General features: G+C 38.8%; 1 protein-coding gene across 1 annotated transcript in view; it reads left to right on the top strand.

Annotated features, from left to right (window-relative positions):
• Nucleotides 1–22,991, top strand: part of PTPRN2 (protein tyrosine phosphatase receptor type N2) — a 635,322-nt gene that overhangs the window by 395,238 nt on the left and 217,093 nt on the right. Inside the window, exon 12 of the mRNA XM_071428608.1 lies at nt 4,108–4,172. Coding sequence (XP_071284709.1) covers nt 4,108–4,172 — 65 coding nt within the window. The remainder of the gene's footprint in view (nt 1–4,107; nt 4,173–22,991) is intronic.

Genomic DNA, 22,991 nt, shown 5'->3' with positions numbered 1-22,991 from the left:
TGAAAGGAGCTTTGCAACAAGCTCATGGGAAGAAAGCAGTGGTTGTAGAATTCATTTGACAGCCTACAGTAAATCTGAATTAGTTGCTCTCAATTTATTGACTGGAGGTCCAGTCAATATAGTTAGTGAGTCTAGAGCATGAATTGGCTCATTCTAAAATGGGCGGATAATAGAAGACAGGGGAATCATATGCCCATAGGTCCTTTTTTCCCTACATTCAATTAAATACAACACACACTCAAAGTCAGATAGGTACCAACAATCAAGTTTTCCTTGTGAGTGATGCTATCTTCCCAGAAACATTTTTCATATTTAAGGATGGTTTCTTTCTTCTTTGGGGCAGGTAAATCCTGCAACAGCCTGGGAGACAAACTGGGGAGGCTTCCTGCTGAAACCCTGCTGAACCTGGTTCCCTTTTCCCCCAGTCGTGATAGTGGGTGCTCCCATGAGTCAGCTGGAGGGTGCAGCTGTGCTTGGCAGCCTGCTTGATTAAAAACCTCCTTCCAAAAGCACAGTAATGAGACTGGAGCTCTGCTCGGAGCCCTCCATAACTTGCTCCTTCTAATAACTGATGGACTCTGAGGTTAAACCTGCCAAACCTACGCACTCCAATTCCTGACTGTGCCGCTGACAGGCAACTTTGCTAAAGAAATAAACGTTTGCCCTCAGAAAACACATCAGACCTCCCTCAGGTTGGTGAAGACTGAGCAGTGACAATCCCTACCCTTAAACACTCAGTAACACCCTCATCATGCTCTCTAATAGAGCAAAGCCATTAAGTTGTCCCCATTGTAATTTAGATCACAGAAGAGACTTCCACAGTTTCTTTCAGGTTAAAATAACTGGTATACAGAGAGTAGGCAAAATTATTCCACTGTAGCTACGTGCTTAATTATATGGAATACTGCATAAATTGTCAAGTGCAAAGAATTATTCTGATAAATTAAAATACTAATTAAATAGGCTATTGCTGAATTTTGAGAACATTATAGGGCTCCGCTTCTTCAGGTAATTTGCATATCCTTCATCTAGTGAATTTAATTTAAAGGCCTCCGTTTTTGTGTGTTTGGAAGCAGTTTTTGTTTCAATGGAAGATTAAAAAATGGATTTTTGTGTTGCTAACTGGTTTGAGAGGGATTTGCTTGGGGTATTTTTTTCTTTTTCTTTTCTTTTTCTTTTATTTTGAATAGCTGTTTTTATTATGCCTCTTTGCTAATGAGTTTGTCAGTTCTCCATTAGTATTATAGGACTTTAAACTGTGACCATAAAAAAATAATGAAATGTCCAATATACCATGTTAGCCAGAACTGTAATTTCTACTTTCAATAATTTCAGTTGCAATAAAATTTGCAACTGAAACATCAGCTGCTGTATACTGGTAATTGAATAAAAGCTAGCAGTTAGTACACACAAATATTTTCAAAAATTTGGGCCGATTTTCAGAGAATTAGTAGCTTGTTCTTGATACCTGAATAGATTTTCCCACCATTTCTTCCATCTATCTATATTGACTGTGTCTTGTTTTAAGTTCTCCATTATAGTCCTGCATAGAAAAGGTTAAGTGCTTGTATTCACCATTCCACAGCTTGAAGCAGCTGCTTGATACGTGGTTACTGCTTCAGCACCATTTTTGACAGAATTTCTTGACCTTCCTGGGCAGCTTGTGCAGTTCAAGGTTAGCTAAAATTCTCTGCTGTACACGCCTGAGACTGTCGGCCGTGTCTCTCTCCACAGTCTGACAGAGCCTGGGCTTGACCATTTTCCGGTTATGATTTAATCAATAACACCTCGTGCCTTCCATGCCTCCTAATTTTGGCAGGGTTTGTGTTAGCATGGCTGACAGACCTGTCCTTTGTGTTTCAGCCAATATCAAAGGGGAAAGCAGGGCTATTAAATAAACCTTTTTTGTTGTTGTTTTTTAATACCAAAGCTTCAATAATTAATGTCTGCATGAAACCTATGAAAAGGAGGTCAAATCTGTAATAGTAATTATAAAATTCAGCGATTCAGCAGACCAAGTACTTTCTATTAACTGTTCATGTGGTAAGAAATTACACAGTGGGATTTAAACTTTGTTGTTTACTTATAGCCATTTATTTTGCAGCCACTCTGCTGTGCAGTTTTCTTTATCCTAAGCTCCCAAAGAATCCTTTGTTGGACCATTCAGTTTCTTTGAAGGAGGCTGTGGAACTTTCTCATTTTATAAATCTTCAATTTTTGCACTTGGTAGAAATCTGCCTTTAATGTGTTTTCTGGGTGCAAGGTGGTCAGTGTGGTAGCATGGCGTATCTTTTCAAAGATTTACTTATTTTTTTGGAAATTCATACTGCACAAGACATGCAACACTGCAAAACGTGCTCTCAAATTTCATGTTTCTGTCAACTTGCCTTCCCATGTTCCCTTTGGCTCTGTGTGGAATAAAAATGTTTGTGAATGTATAAAGCATGGTACAGGTGTTAAGTATGTGAGTGTTGCATGCAGGTTTTAGGTTGTCATACAGCAAAACATGCATTTAAGCTTTCTTATTTGGGACTCCAGGTTCCTCTCTGCTTAATCAGCATCTTAAAAAGATGCAAAAATAAAAGTGTCTGGGTCTAAAATGTGTGCAGAGATTTCTTCTTTGTTTGATTTGAGGGCAATATTAACCCTTTGCAGAAGGCAGTCAGAAAAGTTTTTCTGTGTTGGAATTGCTAGAGGTGTAACTTCTTGAGTCTTTGCATGTAAAAACTCTTACAAAAATCTTTCCATAAGTGGTGAGATGGAGCCTAATGAGCCAACTTACCTCTGGAATAAATGTGACTCATTTGTGTTGCACTTTGGACAAACTCAAAGTATCAGTTCAGAATAATCTTCAAGAGATGTCTGCTGAAATCTGAGCTGTTTTAAATGTTTCAAATGGCAACAATTAAAGGGAATTTTTCACAAATAAAAAAAAAGTTAATTCCCTTAAGTATCTTCATGTAAATTTACAGTGTGCAGTATGTTCCTAGCACTTCTTGACCTTTCTGATTGGAAGGTTTGCTTCAGGCAACCAAAATTGAGAAGCTGCATCTATCAAATTTTGTTCATAATCAAAGAAGAGGTAGATGCCTGCAGATATGTGTAAGATGTGTGGGATGACTCACCACATTAAATGTGCATCCCTTTCCAAAGACAGTGGAGAGAACCCAGATGACTCACTTGGATTACAGGCAGCTAAAGGAAGGAGAGGTTAACAAGGCTGCAAGGCTTCATTGCTACTCATAAATAAATCAAGCCAGGTGCCTGGGTTTTGGCCACAAGTCCAACTGACAAAGTTTGCATCTAGAAGATTCAAATCTCCCCATCCAGAATGGGATGGCAGTCCCCATACACCCAGCTAGGAATAATCTCATCCTTTTGCTGTTCCCAGAAATGTGGTTGAACACTGTTTTTTGAGGCTGCTGACAGTCACAGGCCAAAGCATATCAGACCATAGGTTTAAGGGAATGGGCAGCTGTACAGTGCTCAAGCCCATGCCCTGAGCTTGTTGGAGTTGCAAGTATAATTGTAGTCTTGGTGATTAATACTTTTATTTAACTGCTTTATGCTGGGTTTTATTTAATTGCTTTATTTTATTTCTTAATGCTTTTAGTGATACAGAAGCTGATAAAGAGAAAAAACTAATAATAAAAAAAAATTGTGCATTGCATCTTGGTGGTGTGAAATAAACTCTTTATTTTACCTGTGAGATAAGAGTCTGTATCTGTTGTGAAAAGTCCTACACAGTGACAGTGCTGTTCTCATGGTAAATTACTGCTCTGCTCTTCAATGCAAGCAAGTGGGAAGTATCCTCAGAAAAGAACTTGCCAAACAAATTCTGTATCTGAGTTAAATGTGTGTAATATTGTAAAAAATAGAATTAGCTTGGCTTTCTTTTTCACATAATAATGAGCAATTAATAGCATAAATATGCATTCAAAAAAACTGAGTAGCAGAGCTGCTCTCAGGGAAAGATATCCCATAGATGGAATAGGTAGGAACTGTAGTGAATATATTGATGAAGGAAAAAGGTTGGTGGGAAATGCTGTAAAATCATACATATTCCAGCTTTCCTATAACTCTCTCCATCTTCATTTTTCCTTACAGCCATAAACAAAGAGAGGCTTGAAAAAACAACTGGACTGAAAATTCTGCAGACTGGTGTGGGGGAGGTAAGTGGCTTTCAGGCATTTTACATTCTCAAAAATATTTTCGTTATTGGGATTTTTAAAGAAATTCTGGAGCTCATGAATGTTTGTGAGCTACCAGTCTCATGGTGCTAAGGGCCTTTTTATGATACAGTTGCATCTGTCAAAATACAATCTGCTGCACAAATAGCACTGTATCCCACAGAGAAAAAAAATACCATCCTTATGAAAAAAGTGCAGCCAGCTTTAAGAAATGCAGTTTTTGCTTTGTTGTGTCACAGGAAAAAACTCCCCAAAGATGAGCACAGCGACTGAAGTCGTCATATTATTCCCCTTGGTTTTGATGGAGTGCTATCTCATCTAGAACAGTGGAAGTTTAAATTTGGGGTAAAGAATCTTTAGATATTAGAGAGCATCTGACATCTCAATGTCTCACTTATTTTGGATGTAACTTGAAACATAAATAAAACATGTGTCTGTTATTATAGTGATATCACTAAGCAAAAACTCCACTAAGCAGTTCATCATTTATTAATAAACATGATGCTATCTGCTAAGAACCTTGTATGAACTACAGTTGATTGCTAATTCTCGTGCTAATTTTGTGTACACAGTTATCTCTTTTTTTCCCTTTTCATTTAAGTAATTTTGCTAGTGGTGAACGCTCACAGGGCTAGGCAAATGTCTTTTGCTCATGATTTCATTATTCTCAGTATTAAAAATAATGAATCACTAACTTCTAATATACTCAAGGAATAGGTTGTTTTCTTTCTTTACCAATTTTTGGGGTTTATATTTATGATTTTTATCAGATCATGCCTAAGAACTTAACTTGATGAGATTTGTAAAGTTCACTGTGCAACTTCATTCACATTACTGAAGGACTTGGTCTTGGAGTGTAATAACACTGAGACTTGCTGTGATGCTGAGGGCCAAAGCTGAAAGAATTGGAACTGGAAACAAAGATAGGTGAAATCATCAGAAGATGAAAGCCATCATCTCTCCTTAACTGATTTATCTAAGAATGTTTCTTATGGGTGCATAACCTTAGAAACTGGGAAGAACATCCTGGGGCATGGCTGTGCACCTCAGGCTTTGTCCTGACTTCAGGCCAGGCTGAAGTTTGTGGTTGTGCTGTCTGCAGCCCCTGGTTTCTGTTTACTAGCAGGAGAACCAGGATTGGGGTACAGGCTGTGGAAGCCAGACTCTGTATAATTTTACCCAATGGGACTCATCCATGCCAATAAAATACCTCCATGTATTTTGTCTAATTCCAGTCATTGAATGGATTCCAGTCTGCTGCAAAATCAGCTGGAGAATGAAAGCCCACTTCAGATGCTTACTGTTAAACCAGTTTTTGTATTATATGTGGTCAGTGGAGGAAAAATTCCCTTTTGGATAGTTGGAATGCAGGAAGATTTCACCTGCTAAATGTATGATTTATGCCCATTGTAGCAATAGCATTGCTCTAACCATGGTTAGATAAGGGATGTGCTGGAGCTATAACTTTAAGGATTTCCTAGATTCTAAGACCAGCTAACAGAGCATGAAAAATTGAAGAGTTCTTAGGCCAGAGACCTCACCAGCCTGGTTCTTGTGTTTGGTTTAGAAAAAAGTTACTGTAGAACTCACCTTCCATATATTTAGGCTGTCATAACTTTTTTATAAAAAAACACTGATACAACTTGGATTAATGAAGACTTTGACAGAATTTTGTGCGTTACACTCTACTAAATATGTATTATTAGGAGGCAAAAAGTGAAAACTGATTAACCCAAGTGAAGCAGACATTGTGGCCTAAATATAATCCTGGTTATATCTAAAAGAGGATGATCAGCAGAGAAAAAACCATGTGGTTTGGACCAAGTAAGGTGATGGAAGAACATTTATTCAGCTGCTTATGTATTTTGGATGTGAATTCTCCCAGCTGTGAACATTCCCCTTTCTAAGTCTTATCAGATATGATTGTGTACTAATTAATACATTTCTGTGGTCTCACATAAATGAAAAATAGAGGAGTGCTGTGACCAAGCTTTTTTTATGTTGATACACTATCAGATTCAGGCCATTTCAGGTCAAATTTAACTATGGTAATCCAGTTTTGCAGTTTGTGTTTTATTCATCCTGATGAATAATTATTATTGAAATAATAGAAAGTATGTATTTAAAGATAATGAAAGAGCTTCATGTTGAATAAGGATTCCTTTTACTTCACACTGGAATTAGGAATGGAATTATATGTAATGGTGACAGTAAATCCAAGTCAAGATGCTCTAATCAAAAGTACTTATGAAAATTTAGTAGAGAATGAGAAATGGCCTTTTTGTTTGGACAGCAGGTGAGATGCATGACAAACTTAATGGACTTATAATCTTCATATGCAGGCCTGTAAAATAAAAAGGATTGATTTTGCAAGGCAATTTTCATATCTGAAATACCTCAAGAGAACATAGCCCAGATGGTGGTGGCAAATGGAGCCACAGTCAAAACAAATGCAGGAGCTCTCCTAAGCTCAGCAGTAATTCATGCGTGGCTCTGGACAGTGGAATCTGTTTTAGGTGTCGATCTATGATAACAGGATTTGTGTCTCAGTAAGGAATGTGTGGACACTAGTGACTTCCCAGGCCTTGGCTGCTGGAAGGAAACTGTGTCTTCCTCTGTGGAGATGAGAAATGCTTCTCAGAGCTCCTCAATCTATCACTTTCCCCTATCTCAAGAAAAAACATTTCAAAAGCAACAACAGACTATGAAATTCACACCAAGCTTACTGAGCCATTCAGTCAAGTCCAGGGAGAGCTGATGAATTGCTTTTATGTCACTGCATAAACATGTGCTATATAGTCATTAACAACATGGGTCTGGAGTCTATCACAGCTGCAATCCAGTTCATCATCTTTATGTCATGTAAAAGATTTCCACAGCTTGTGATTCTCTCAGCTAGGCCTGAGTTAGCTGTGTTGTGTCAGTGGACGGTAGGCTCTGCTTTAGCTGGATTAAAAATGAGTTCCTAAGCTGCAACTTCAGAAGCTGCTCATGTTTCAGGATGTTGACTTAAAAGTTTTGTACATTTTAGGGCAAATGTGAATGATAAAATGCAAAGCACTGTCTGGAATCTGGGCAATCAGAGTTTCTTTCAGGCCATTACAGAACAGATTTTACCAGTATTTCCACCGTACATCCACCTCAACATTGAACATTTGTAAAAGAATATTCAACAGTACAGGGATCCAGAGAGTTAGATTAGAGTTTGATATGATGTGCAACACTCTCAAAATGAGAATTATTTTATCTTATTTTATCTTGTTTGCAAGAAGGCAATTATTCTAGAAAACCAGAATAACTCTGCTGTAGAGAAAACCAGTGCTGAGGTTGTAATCTTGAGGATCTGTGCATTGCTGTGGTACTATCTCTGGAATTATATTTGCCAAAATGTGTCTTTTTTATTTGCAGTATTCCAACACCTATAACAGGAGCTGGAAAAAACTAAAACTAAAAAAACAGTAGAACTCCTCTACAGTATCCATGTGAGATTTGTTGGTTTCATTGTCATGCATGTTTGTGCCAGACAAAACCTTCATGAGCATTTCACACCTTCTTGTTTATTCAAATACAATGAAGCTTTGAGTATTTTCTTTTGATCTCCTACACATGAAATAAATCTCTGAAGTACTGAGGTCATCTTCAGCTGTTCAGCTGTGTCTAGGAGGGTATGACTGCATGTGTTGTGTTATTTAGATGTCTATTTGCATAATACCATGGAAGACACAATACTGGTAAAAAACTGAAGAGCTAAACAGCATTTAAGCAGGACCCATAACTTTTCTCCTCCACTCCAACTTGATGTGAACCACTATTTGAGTTGAACTTGTTGCTTTGAATGGCTGAGCACTCCTGCAAGATCTTGGGCATCTCTTTGTCTCACGTGAAGGGAAAGCCTCCTTAGCAGCTGCACAGTTCCACCTGACTCCTCCTGAGTTCAGGAATCAGCACAAGCCCCCGTCCCACACCAACATTATTGCAACTGGATTTGTTCCCAGGAGTTTTCTCTCCAGCCCAAGGGAGCTCAGCAAACACCACGAGCCACAGCCCTGCACAGGAGCCACCATGTCAGGTATCCCTTCAGCATCCTTTAGGAACTTAGGATGAACTTTAGGAACTTCTATCTCTTCACATAGGCACCACTGAATTACAGTGGAACACAGTATTTTTAAGTCCAATTCCATGCTCAGGTTGGCTGTGACCAGAATTACTTTGACATGAATAAATGTTTATTCAGCTTTTGGCTGCAATTTGTTTTCAACCACAGTTTCTGAATAACAAGTCAGGCTCTCCAGTGGCTCAAGAAAGTGTAATCCAGTTTTGGGGTATAAGAGTCTGTGATTTGAATAATCAATTAATGAGGCCTGAAACAAACCCAGGGAATGGCACTGTTCCTATCTTGAAGTGACAAAACAGCACCCACTTCAGAATAAGTTATATTAAATTACCTCTTTCAATTTCCCAGTAAGAATGCACTGAAGAAACTAATCATTGGAATCATAACTTCATTTGTAGGATCTGAATCATGGCTCTTATATGGCAGACACAAAAATTAGAACAGTTTTCTAAAGCAAATGGAAATAACCCAAAATATATGCAAAATGAATGCTTCACCATACCTCTAGATGTCCTAAAATAGAGCGGTGATATTTTGACATGTTTCAGGATATTCTCATTTATAGATATTTTGATAGGTGTAGAACTATGTTGATGTTGCATAAAATTATGTTACCATAATAAAGAAATCTGTGTTTAAAAATTCTAGTGAAGCTAGAGGACATGATAAGACAGAGTTTCCAGTGATGTTCAGGCTTCTGAGGGCAGGTTTCTAGCTTCTTACCTTCCTTAATGTTGCCAGATTTTGTCCCTATACATCCAAATTTTACATAGAATGATATTGGATTGTAAATCCATAAAAAATTGGAGTGCAGAACTTGACAAATCATTTTCAATTGTTGAAGAATAAGGTGTAAACCTTTTTTCTGATCTTAGAGTACTAGATAAAGTGCTAAGTGCTTGCTTTGGGGTTAGAAAGACCAAATCAGCCTGGGATCTACTCCAGCTGTCTGTGTTACAGCAACACCTTGGCAAGCCAAGCTCCTGACCTGGAGCAGGCACTGCCCAGGGGTACCCAGGATTGGAAGGGGTGCTGTACCCAAAATCACTTAGATGAGGTAGGTCTGAGACTGACCATGGTGTGTGAACAGCAGCTGTGCATGTACAAATACTCAAGTGTTAGCCCGAGACAGAGCTGTTTTGTGACTTCACTGAAACCCACCCTTCTTTTACCAGAACTGGTTAGGCTGAAGCCAGGCACAGCCACAAGTGAGGGCAGACACCTCTGCACTGCAGGGGAAGTGCTCTTAGACCAGAGGACACCAGGGAGGGCTTTTTCCCCATGCCTGCCTTCAGCGTTTTTTCTTATAAACCCCATGGCTTAGACATCAAGAAGTTTCTTTTTTCCTGTTCTGTGAGATTGGAGTTCCCACAGACAGCTCTTGCTGTTGGCTTTTGCTGATCACTGTGGCTGTGTTGATCAGCAGACAAACGTTTCCAGGAGGGGCAGTGTTTGGAGCCACGTGAATTGTTGTGGGCAAGGCATGGATCGGGTCACTGAGGGGTTCTTTGCCTTAAGGCATGCAAATTTACATATAGAAATAAGAGAAATGGTATTAAATAAAAAGCTTTTAGGAGTACAATCCTTGAAATATTCTGGGTGAAGGCATAATGAGAAAGACTTACCTTATCCCACACACACAAATTACAGATTCTAAAGCTGTGTAACCTTTAAAAAATAGTAGATTATATTGTCCATAGAATTCTACTAGAAATATACTACTTATGTGAAATTTTACTAACACTGAATAATATCTCCCTATTACAGTTTGTAAGTACATATGAATAGTAAAATTATGCTAATCAGAAGTTAGTCACACAGTAGCATTTAGAAGTAACACTTCAAGAAATTTTAGGAATAAAGCTAAACAGAACATTAAATTTCTCCAAAGAGAGTGATGAAGATCTATGGCTCATTTATTTAAGACCTTGTATGCTTTTGAAAAATGCATTCTAGCTAATATTTAGATATAATGTTAATGCTATTTATTAACTATTCATTACAGTACATAGCCCACTAGAGGGCTGCTTTTCAAGTAAATTGCATCCAGAGTGTTAATAAAAGTGTTAAATGTTTAAAAACAAAAAATATGCAGCAGAAACACGTGTATCATTTTACCACATTATTTTGTCAACTATTTTCCGCTACTGCATGTTATATACAGAGCATACTAAGACAATATACGTCACTGCCCCAATTCTACAAACATTTAAAATATGCTTAGCTTTAAGTATATTGTTATTCCTTTTAAGCTGCTGCTAAGTTTAGAGTTAAAGAGATGCCTGGATGCTCCTGAGACTGTCTTCTGTCACATATCACACCGTCTCTGGTTGTGGAGGGGCAAAGTTCCAATGTTTATCCCCTGTATTTGATTTGAATATTGCATAGCAGAGGTATTTTGACATCTGAATGACAGGTCACAGCTTCAGTTTGGAAATCATGTGTCAGTAGTAATTTCTTTTCTTGTGCTCCGATTGTGACAACGCCCTCCATCTTCTTTACAAATTTTTAAAGAACACGACAAGGAAATGAGGAGATTATAATGCAAAGAAAAATACATCAAACCTGATTTTCAGAGACAACTATCAGTCTATATTGATTTATGTTTTCCTCCTGAAACAGTATATAAAGCACAAGTATTCAAGTGTCACATTGGTTCATGAGTTCCTTTACAGTAGCACTGTGTGATTTAAAGGAGCAGAAGTGCCAAGTGATGTGGCAGTTGCCATGGCAACTACAGCAATTCAATTTTTATTCAGTATCATGTAAAATGAAACAAGATACAGTTTGCCTTGTGGCTTCAGGAACTTATGCATCTACCAGTGTTGTTCCTTTTTGTCTTTTTTAACATTGTACTGGTAAAAAAGAAGCATGTGTTTGTTTTAAGGATTTATCTTGGGTTTAGGCTGTGTCATGCCATTGTTTTTAAAGCAGAGGTTCCTGTACAAACCATTATAAATCTGCAGAGAGAAGAGATTTAGATTCTAGCATTGGCTACATAGAGCAAACTGCAGGGTAATTCTGTTTAAGAATCAATGTTATTATTCACCTTAACTGTGATTTGGCAGCCTGCACTCAATATATTAATAGAGAATCTTTAAATAGGAGAGCATGATTGTTTGTACTAGATATCTCACTGATTCATGAAATTCAGCAACCTCCTTCTACCAGCAGCCAGGTTATTATGACTCAAAGGAAAACAAAATCTTGGGTGGTGTAATGGGTCAGCTAGGGAGGCTGCAGATTAAATTATTTTAAAGTGCCTGATGTTTGAGGGACCTAGATGATCAGAAATTGTAGAAAAGGGAGATTCTTCCATCTCCACATATAGGAGCTTGATCCTGGCAGGAACACGTGGATTTCCAGCAATCTCAAACACATATTTAACTATTTAAGGGAGAGGAACAAGTGGCTGATACCAGTCTCTCAGCCCTTTCTCTAGCAGACTCTGGGCTGGAAATGTTCCTACATAGGTCAACATGGAAAGACCTTTGTCAGGACCTTTGCTCTGGTCTGAAAACATGGGAGAGTAAGGGTCTGTTTCTAAGATTCAAGCTCTTGAGATATCCAACTTTCCTGTAGGAATCCTTGACATCAGGGGCCCAGAGCTGGTAAAATGAACAGGAGCAGGACCCAGAGCCTGTCATGGTCTCCCACTTGTCTGTACTGCCAAGTTGTTGTCAGTCACTCACATGGCATCCTGTGCCAGTGAGGACTCTTGGGCTGTTTGCTTCTCCACCTAAGCAAGGTCCTGGCCAGGGACCATTCACAGCAGGCAGTTTCAGTGTGGTCACCTTTGAAGCATGGATGTAAAGGCATGTTAAAATTAAAGAATCATAGAATTAAAACTTCAGCTGTGGGTCAAAAGAATTGTGTCATTAGGTTTTTTAGTACTAAGCTTTAAGTGCTTAAGTAAAACTTAAGGTCTTTGCTTTCTGGGAAAGCCTGATAGCACATTCTTATTCATCCTTCTCAGAACTGCTTTGCACTTGTACATCACTAAGTTACCACCCTCAAAGGCAACGTGGCTGTAGTGTCCATCACTTCAGACTCTTTCAGAATGCAAGGCTTTATCTGTTATACATATTGAAGCAAATTTTTGTCAGAAAACTTTTAGCAAGTTTCTAAATTTAAACATGATGATTCCTATTAAATTAGCTTTTTGGAGCTTGCTTTTGTTTCTTTTTGCATTAATCAGCAGATTTATCCTGATGAGATAGTTTTAAGAAAAGTGTTGGAGTTGCTTTGACTAAGCATAGTTTTAATTTTGTGTTCACTTTGACTGGTATCAAAGGGGAATGTTGGGGGTATTTTTTTGTAATAAGAATGCAAACATACTTCACTGAAATACTAACTCAAAGTTTCTGTAGAAACAACAATGCAGTGGCTCCTGAACCTGCAGCAAGTCCCCAGCAGGGACTTGCTGTTTTCACTTTGGAACATGTAGGTGTCTCTGATTTGAATTGCTGGGCATTAGGCACAAGCATTGAGGAGATAACAGATAGATAAGGAGAGAACTGGAACAGTGCAGCTCCAGCAAAGCACCCATTTCAGTGAGGAATTAAATGTGTCTGTGAGCTGCACAGTGAGACCTGGGGAGGACATGAGCACAGCACGTGCCTGAAAACAGCTCCAGGGTCACTGTGGCTGCTTTTGGTGCTTGGAGAGATCTGCCAGGGGGGGACTTTTCAATGTGATCTGAGCACCTGCGACAAGGCAAAGGGACATCATTCTGTGCCACAGAAAGGTGACCCAGTCCAGCAATGCCCAGGGACCACAACAGTTCTCTGTGCACTCTGCTCTCCCAAAGGGATGGCATTCTGCAACCTGTCTGTCTGTCTGTCTGGTTCTTTACCTTTAGCAGGTAGAGTAATGGCTTCATTTTAAGAATGTCAATGCTGCTTTTATGATATGGATTTCACTTGATTGTTAAACTGTTAATTTACAGATCTTTACTAACTGAATGCAAACAAATTCTGGTCCTCAAAGCTCTGCTAATGCACAATGTTTGAATTTTAATTTCCAGTCCATCTTAGATTATGGTGATGAAAAACAATATTTAATCCCTCGTTAACACATGAATAAGCGGAAACTGTCATTTCCCACCAAACAATAATGGGATTATCTCAAGAACTGTCAGTTTATGTGAAAACATTATGTTGCCCAAATTTTCATAAAAATTAGCAGTGGGTAATATTCAAGATCAGAGCAATGGAAAGAGGGAAATCTGCATTCATGGTAATAAATATTCATATTTGTCTGCTCAGGAGATGAAAATCTAATCAAGGGGCTATTGATGCGCTGGCTTTTTTTTTTTTTTCTTTTTCTTTTTTTTTTTTTTTAACCAAGATGTTTCATCTAAATTGGGTTTGATATGGAAATTAGTCTTACTCCAAGTCCTCCAGGCCATGAGCATGCTGGGATAACACTGGAGGTGTCCGGTACATCAGATGTTGCTGCTGGCATCTGCTTCTACAGACAACAAACACAATAAAATTAAATAAAAAATTGACAACATCTCAAGGGTCAAGCTCCCAGTGGTTTAGGGTGTTGTGGGGGTTTTTTCCCCCCTAAACATTTTAATTTTATCCCAGTTAAATCCTCAGTACTGCAGGGTTAATATTGTCGGCATTTTTTGCTTTTGTTGACAATTACCATAAATCAGAAGACACTCTGCATGAAGCTTAATGAAATATGTATGATATAAAAATGGGAAGAAGATAAGTGCAGTTTGCTGCTTCAGGATTTTGTGTGTGTATCTCTGTATCTGTGTGTGCACATGCACAGCCTGAAGAGATAACTTGTATTTTGTGTGCTGTGCACTGAACAGAATAGTCAGGCAGTTACTGACTGGCCAACATATAAAAAAGCATATAATGTGAAAAAAAAGTATTATATTTTTCCCAAAAGTGAGAGTAGTATGTTTTCTATATCAGGTAATTTGTTCAACTAATAGACTTGCATGTTAAAATACTCAGTTTAAAATATTTCTTCATACTTCTTTTTGTGTTTACTAGCATGAAAATCTGGTTTGTCCTAAAAGAAGTATTTGCCTTGAAATACTTTAGCATTTACTATTACTATTATTATTATTACTATTAGAAGTAGTAGTAGTATAGTCATTAGTTGCACACAATATCTTCTTCTTCATTGTGCTTCTCCGGGGTTTTATGACCTTTTTAAAAAAGACAGACACATCATTAAGATCCTACCAATAACCCCATATATATACATATATACACATGTACTCATATATATGTGTGTGTGTATTAAGGACATTCTTTTGTGGAAGGGTCTTGTGTTTTCTGACATTTTCTTGACAGACCTGTGGGTGCTACTGGACACTGGGCAGTTCACACACACAGCATTCACAGAATCACTGGGTTGGAAGACACCTGCAAGATCATTGAGTCCAACAGTGCCCCAACACCTCAGCTAAACCCTGGCACCCAGTGCCACATCCAGGGATGTTCCATTCAGCTCCTGATTGTTGTGCAGACACCAGGAATGTGTGACTCAGTCCTCTTAAAACTCAAAATGCCTGCACTGAGTTTATTGAATTCCTGGAGAAATTGCCATATAAAAAGCATATTTTTTTTAGATTTGGAACTGAGCAAAAATATATATGCAACATTTAGCTATATTGCCTGTAGCAGGAGAGAGCAGAAAGGTAGGAAAAGCCTGCTCTGAAAGAAAGGATATTCCCACTGACCAAGAAAAGAGAATAGTTAGAATAGAAATATTGCTTGTTACAGGGATTGCACCCTTTCTTTATGAACTCTATACTAAATAGGAATATGGAGATATGGCATATTTCAGAATTCCAGTAATTTGTGCAATAAATTGTTGTGAAGCAAGTATAAGCAGCCTGCAGAGTGTGATGTGCATGTATTGGCAGACCTGATATCTTTAACTGTACAATCTGTGCTGGCATCTTTGTCCAAAATGTTTTCCAGAGACCTTATCTTCCTAATCAACTCCTTTGCCAAGCTAAAAAAAGAGAAAGGAAATGCATGTAGCATATATAGCAGATGGGTGTTCAGCTGTACAGGTGTCTGGTGTGCAGATGCCAGATAATGCAAGGTAGTTAGATATTTTCTGGGAAATTCCATTACTTGTTCCAAAAAGAGAGAGTCATCCATTCCTCTAATGCTACCTGCTCCAGCAAGATGCATGCCTGGGAGTGTTAATGGCCCCTCTTAACTCTTTCCCATTTGATCAGAGGCATTCTTAGAGAGCTGCCTTTTGTCTCTTTGCCTTTTCCTAAGACCCTGAATTGACTCTGAAGTTCATCAGTTCTGCAGCAGAACAGCAGCAGCCTGCATTGAGGTTAGGCAGCATCATTTGAACCAAGTTCTTCTTTATTCGCTTCACCTTCTTACATGGATTGGAGAAGCATCAATCATAGAATCAGGGAATCATAGAATGGTTTGGGTTGGCAGGAACCTTAAAGATCATCCAGTTCCAACCCACCTGCCATGGGCAGGGGCACCTTCCACTGGACCAGGTGGCTGAAAGCCTCATCCAGCCTGGTCTTATATTTAAGCCACAGAGAGATATTAAGGCATAATACTTCTCAAAGCAGTGTCTGGAGATAAGTAATGCAGTGCTACCTGTAAGCAATATATCCAACATCATATGAGTACTCACACCACTATGTAGCCAATATTAACTTTTTAAGGTGGCTGTGTATTAAGTAATGTCCTCAGGTCCTTACCACAGGTAAGAGAGAGGCTTCAGGTGCTTCATGGACCTCAGCTGTGGTCCTGGATCCCATTTCCAGTCACCTTCATGTAGGGAGCTGCTACTGCACACTGCTGAAGTATCTCAGGCAGCTTCTGGGTGTGCATTTTGATCTTCCCCACAAAAGTACCACGTGCACACTTGGCAGTGCACAGCAGGAAACAGTTCTGTGTGCTGCAGTGCTTGTTGATAGTGTGGAGCATTACTGATCTCCCATTTGGATGAATTTTTTTCATTACAGAAACACAACAGAGACCCAGATTTGGGTCTCAGATTTGAGGGGAGGTGTAGGCCCTCATGCAGAAGGAGGAATACCCTGATTTTCTGCTTGGCCCTTCTCTGTGAGCTGAACCTCATTAGCTACATGGAGCATTAGCCTCTTGGAATTTTTTCTCTTTTTTAGCTATTTTAATATTCCAGATAGCTTATGAGACCCTGGGACAGGTATTTATTCAACATAGCTCCTGATTTATATCAAGATTCTTGTTTGGACTCAGATGGGTGAAGGCTTGGACTTTGGGTTCCCCCATAGGAGTGCTTTGACACTAAACTATAGATGGTGGTAAAGCTTTCGGTCAACTGAACATTAATAAAAATCATGCTTTTGACATGAAAAGAAATTCCCTATTCAAAGTTTCCCTAAAACTTATGTGGACCTATTAAAAAATAATTCTGCAGCAAATTGATATTTCTTTGCATAACTCATTTAACTGAAAAAAGGCTGAGTAGTTTTGATTAACCGAAGCATTACAGTAATGCTTTCTAGACAGGATTGGGATCTCACTGGGTACCTGCCCACACATAAAGTGACAGGAAAGCTGTGTCTTTGAGTGATTAAGATAATCACTGAAAAATACAAGATTAGGATAGAAAGGGAATAAAAATTATCACCTTTCTCATTTTAAAATAAAGCATATAAGCTGTAAAGTTACTAAATGAAATTACCAAGATTTAAAAACAAGCCCATGAGAAATTTTTAGGACCCAAAGTCCTATCCAGTGTCAGAACCAGACACTGACCTTTCCTGCCCATTAGTGTGCAATTCCAAAGCATCAGGATGGAAGCTTATCTTCAGACTTGACTTAACAAAATGTTTTAATAATCCTAGCTATGAAATGCTAGGAGCTGATCTTGGATTTTACAATAAGAAGCAAAGTGGTTGTGATACTCTATGTTATGTAAATTATATGCAAAGTATATTGGCATGCAAATTTGAATGCTGAAAGAAAATCATTCTTTTCTAAACCAGAGAAGAGAGTTTTTCACTCAGATAAACCAGAATCTGCAGATAATTTTTTTAACATACGGATGGTGTTTTATTACATCTTTAAATATATAATAAATATATAAAATAAAAATAATTGTCTCCTTTCTAAACAAGTTCAATTTCTCTACTTTGCTGGTACCAAGTAGGCAAAAATGCTAAAAGTCTGTCAGATAAGATCATATCAGGATGCCATAATATTAAAAAATATATTATTAATGTGTGAAATTTTAAATTGGCATTTTAATCCTTTACTATTTTGGTCTCAACAGTCAAAGCTTGGAGTAGATCCAGGTGTTGTTTGTGACCCTGTTGGTCAGTAAGGTCCACAGTGGCTAATACCATGTTGTTATTGCTGGGTTTTATCCATTAGACAATGAAATGTTCCTCTGTCTATTGACATGTTGAACTTTGGAAACTCTAATGGGCAGATACAGAATATTTCAGGAATAGGTAATGTTCACAGGGCATGACAAGACACACCTGCTGGTCCCTCTGGCTCACCAATAGCACAACAGTGCTATTAACCATATTTTGTTAGGTCTGACAAGACAAAACAGAGCAATAGTGGCTGTGTCTGCTGTCTTTTCTCTGTTTTATCTTTTTCATTTTGAGCTTGAGTTTTGTGCCAGACTAATAGCCGGTGGCAATGGACTGGGGAAATGAAACTTTTGCTAAGATTAGGGACTGTGCAGAAAACAATGTGTGAAATTCTGATTTGACAAGGATGAACAGACTGGTGAGGGCACTGAGACATTTTGTGAAGTGAAACCATGTTTGTAATCAATGTGCCTTAGAAAAAACAGTAACAACAGAGGAACCAAAAGATCCCACCCAGGAGACAATAGAATGGCATCCTCATTGTACCAGTCAGGAAATAAAGGAAGTGTGGGGTTTATTCTGCCCCTTCTAATTACTGGTAGCTTATATAAATTGATGGTAGTGGAGCGATGTGTGTGTTGTTGTGCTCTGGGGTGAATATCCTTGTGAGACTGTAAGTTCAACAGTTGTCATGCAATTTGGAGTTGCAGACTGGTAATTTTCGTAATTGAATCTCAGGAAATAAACAAAATATGGCAACTTGATACATTTTGAGCAATTAAATTTCTGCTGAATTTTCTGCTTCATCCTTGGGACTCCCAGATTCTCAGCCAAATTCTGTCTCTGATTAAGAATGCAAATAGCCAAAAGAAACAGAAGAGGGAAGCCATCTTTAATATATCTGTATGTCACAACAATATATTGAATTGGCACCTGCCTTTAATTTAAAACATAGTCTAAAACATCTGCCATCAGACCACAGGTCAGGAGAGCAGAATGAAAAATTGTGTCAACTGTGGCTTTTCTGGTTCAGGAGGACAGGAACCACATAACTCCTCTGTAGTGAAATGGTTTATTTGCAGGGTTTGAATTCAGTATTCCCACTCAGCTGTACACAGGATGCACAGATTTCAGAGGAAGATCCTTTCCTTGCTTCATGCCAGGTCTCTTTAAATGCTTATGATTAATTACCTTGATGTAGCAGGTACAGGGAACCACCAGGGTGCATTCCCTCATGCTAAATACCTGACAGATCAGCAGATGCTCAGGGGTTTGTTGGATCATTTCTTGAGAAGGTAAATGGTACATGCAGGTTATTTCAGAAACTTTACCCCAGCTCTTGTTGCATGGGACGCTGAAGGAGTGGGCAGTGGCAGATCCAGGGTTTCCAGGATCTCAGCGCATGAGACTGGCTCTGGCTTTCCCAGGGCTTTGAAAGACTGGCTCACAGTTTCCTGCACCCTTACCCTCTAGTGAGATATGAGCCCACTGATTAGAAAAGTGACTTTATCCACCCCAAACTTAGCTGTACAGACACTTAACTAAATCATCTGTGATAGGAGTGTAGTCAGCTGAGCTCTATAATCAGCAGAGTCCAGCTATGATTGGAATTGCCTTTTATTTGCCGTCACTGATTAAAGGGAAAGTCAAAAGCTGGGGCTGCATAGTTAAATGGAATTCAGTTTAAAAGCTAAGACAGAATAGGTCTCTGTTACATCTAAGGTGTCAGGATGGTGCTGTCATATAAATAACTAGGTGAACTAGGATATCACAGTCTTCTGTGTTGGCTGCAGATGCAAATAATGCTCACCAAACTCCATGTCAGTCTGATAAGCCTGTCCTGGGGATTCCTGATTGATCTTCAACCATTTGTGTCTATCTTTGACAGAACACTGAGGCTATGCCCACAGAGTGTGTGAGCACACTCCACTTGAGCAGTCAGATCTCAAAGTCCAGCAGGTCTCCCAACCCTAGTGCATTTAGTTCTGTATGTAGCACATGCATTGATGGCCCAGTGGGTTTACCTTCCAGAGCAACCCTCTGACAACTGCTGGCCTAAGTAAGCAGTGAATAGTTTGTAGTCTGCATTAGTTTCATAGCTGATCAAGAGTCTTTTCTAGTAGCTTGAAACCCTCTCTTTACTGGCAAGTTCCCTAATATCAACTTTTGAACACAAAGAGAATAAAGAGTTCATTCTTTTTTGGCTGATGTTGAGAAGTGGTATGGGGTCAGCCATGCTGACAGGGCACTTTGCAAGGGAAGAGGAAGGCATTTGCAATATCTAAAGGATGTTTTCTTCTTTTCTTTTCCTTTTTACTTTGTGTTAAAGATGTACGACTTCCCAGTCAGCGCAGCTTGCAGTGCGCCTTTGTTTTCCAAATGAGAAAAACCAAACAAGCTGTTTCTCAATATAGTTGTCGGACAGTTTGTTGCATCAAGCTGTGAGCAATGTATGCCATGGAAAGAGCCCTGGCTGATGCCAGCACAGGAGGTGTGTGATGGGGATATAAAAATAGTGATGCCACTCAAAGTGTATGCAAACAACTGTGGTTCTCTTCTGGTAGTGTAGAAACCCCTGGTGTGTCCTTGAATCTCAAAGCTAGCTCAGAAGAAAAAGATAATAATGTCATCTCTTATTTTTGTTCTTTCTTTCCAGTGCTTCCTCCCTCCCTCCAGAAGAGGGAGACAACTCTCCCACACTGTAAAATTCAGAAGTTCAGATGGATGAAATACCTTTGAATTTATCTTGATTGCTTTGAAATAATTTACTTGAGAGTGTATGATTTTCCAGGACAGGGAAGGCATTACAGGTCACTGTTAGAAGTCATCAAGTCTTTTTGCCAAAATAGTTTGCAGTTTATGGATACTACATTGAATGCTAAGCAGTTGGATAAAAAATTAAACCGATTCCTTTCTGCCAGTAGTTTCTATGTAGTTCTTGATATTGGGGATGCCTGCTCTGTTTTGATTTTAAACTTGTTTTCATTTCTGTTCTATTCAGAACAAGTCAGTATAATATTTCCTCAAAAGCTATTTACTGAATTGATTTAGCATTCATTTTTATTTAATATTAACTCGGTGAATGAAAATAAAGAAAAAAATGCTCAAATGGAATTGAATTTCAGATTTCTATCAAACACATAAATGTGATAGTGTGAAATAGAGTAAAAAGTGTTTAAAAATTGTAGAAGGGAAGCACTGCTCATATATGCCAGTAGGTATCTGTTCCTCATTGATTTTCAGAGTCAGCTTCCAGTCATCTGACTCTTTACATCTTATGAAATATAATGCAATATATAAAAATAAATCATCTGGATCGCAGCATGCAGCATTATGATGTCAAGGGTAAATGAACCCATTGAAAAAGCAACAAATGCACTTCATTGATTGCATTTTTTTAGATTTTATCAACCAGCGTGCAGATTCCGTCTGTCTAAACACAACGTAGTCACCATTTATCTCCTATAAAATCAGTCAAAACAGAAACTCTTTTGTAATCAGTTTGACTCAGTGATGGTTTGGGTTGCGGTGGTGCTGGCAGAGGGAATCACTTTTCTCCAGCAATTCTCAGCCAGCCAATGCACACATCTTATCAGGGGTTACCTAGCAACTGTATGCTGCTGTTAGTTGAAGTATAGTGATTAGTTAATAGCCCATGACTTCACAGGTTACTTTCTTTACAATTACATAGAAGTATTTAGCATTTGATTTCTTTTGAAAACCCTTTCTCATACAGAAATTAATATCAGGTCAGATTATGACTGGCATTTATCTCGCCAGTATGGAGTTAGCAGTAAGTGCTTCCTTTCCTCCACCTTCCCCATCATATTTTGTCTTTCAGATGATTGTTACAACTTAAGTACATTACCAAGGGAAAATTATGAAGGGTCAAAAAGACATCTGTGGAATTTTCTGGAACTTTTTATAATTGCATGATGAACTGTTTGCATCTCCCATGTCATACTAGGACTGGACAAGAGAAAAGATATTTCAAATGCAGCAGTATCATAGGGCATATTCATGACCCACTATTTCAGATATTACAACATGGTGTAAGTGGGACTTCACTGCCACACATGCTTTTCTCAAGCCTTCAGCAGTGCTTGAGTGTTTTGGCACAACCCTTCACATGGTATTTGTATTTTTCCTTGGGGTACTTTTTTTACCCTTTTTTTTTTTGACCTTTTAACTTTCTACTAAAACCATGCCATTTTCTCTTTTTTTTTTTTCAATAAGTTCTTTTTTTTTTCAAAGATCAGTTCACCCTAAAAATCCTCTAAATCCTCCCTCTTTTCTGTATGATGCATTAATGAAATTTGGAGCAGTGCATTCTCTAGATTAGCAGGAAAAACACATTTCTGTACGGCCCAGGTGACCCAGCCATCCTTCAGACATGCAGCATTTGGTTCTGTATGAAGTCCCTAGCTCCAGAGAGGGACAGAGGTGAACTGTCAGCTGCACCTTATTCTTCCTGTGGCCCGAATGACCGTGACTGTAATGCCCATCCATGCTGACTGCAAGGTTTTTCTCTTTTTATGGTGAAGTTTCCTCATATTGCTGTCATATTTCAAAGCCTGTCTGCTTCTATGAGAATTTAGAGAAACAAAAACAGTCTTGAAAACATTGTCTGAAGGGACCCTGGATCCATCTTGTCTCATCTCCTGCTCAAAATGGGGCGGTTGCCAAGCCTGTATCAGATTTCCTTTCCATATTGGCACTTTCAGTGCCATCATTAGAAAATGAGAACAAGTTTTTGAAGGCAGAAGGAAAAGGCAGGACTTACCCCCTTAGCTGTAAGGAAATATCCTCCTTTGGGTGCTACTAACTTGCTTGTGCAATCTGGTCTCATGCCTTTTCCAAGGATTTGTTTTCTATCATTTTAATTTTTTGTTGACTGATGGTGATATTGGTGTGTCCCTAGGAGAACCATCCTGGTTCTGGCATTCCTGCCATCTGGCACATGATAAATAATGATGATTTCTCTTTGTCTTCCTTCACCTGCTCAAAACCATGCATTAAACACTCTGCATGTAATAAATGTGTCTGCCACAGATGTCTTTGGGGTGACAATCACCCATAATCACATTCCCTGTCCTGCCAGGACTGGGCAGGGTGAGGGATGCCATCATTTTCATGGCTTCCTCTATACCTTGTGGACTGGCTGGTTGAACTAGCTTGATGAACAAACTTAAAGTTCCCTGCAGCTATTTTCTTTCTGCGTATAACTGGAGGCTTTGCATGAGGGTTCAGTCTTGTTTGGTCTTAGAGAAACTTCTAGAATTGACTAGAAATGTTCTGGACACAGTCAGTGACAGAGCTTATTCCCCTGTTCCTTCTTCCAGCTCTGAAGGAACTTGGG

Source organism: Agelaius tricolor, unplaced genomic scaffold (assembly GCF_023055355.1).
Source record: "Agelaius tricolor isolate 1412-34295 unplaced genomic scaffold, bAgeTri1.0.p SCAF_6, whole genome shotgun sequence".
Taxonomy (NCBI): domain Eukaryota; kingdom Metazoa; phylum Chordata; class Aves; order Passeriformes; family Icteridae; genus Agelaius; species Agelaius tricolor.
Note: the sequence above shows the minus strand (reverse complement) of the source record. Positions and strands in the feature narration are given on the sequence as shown.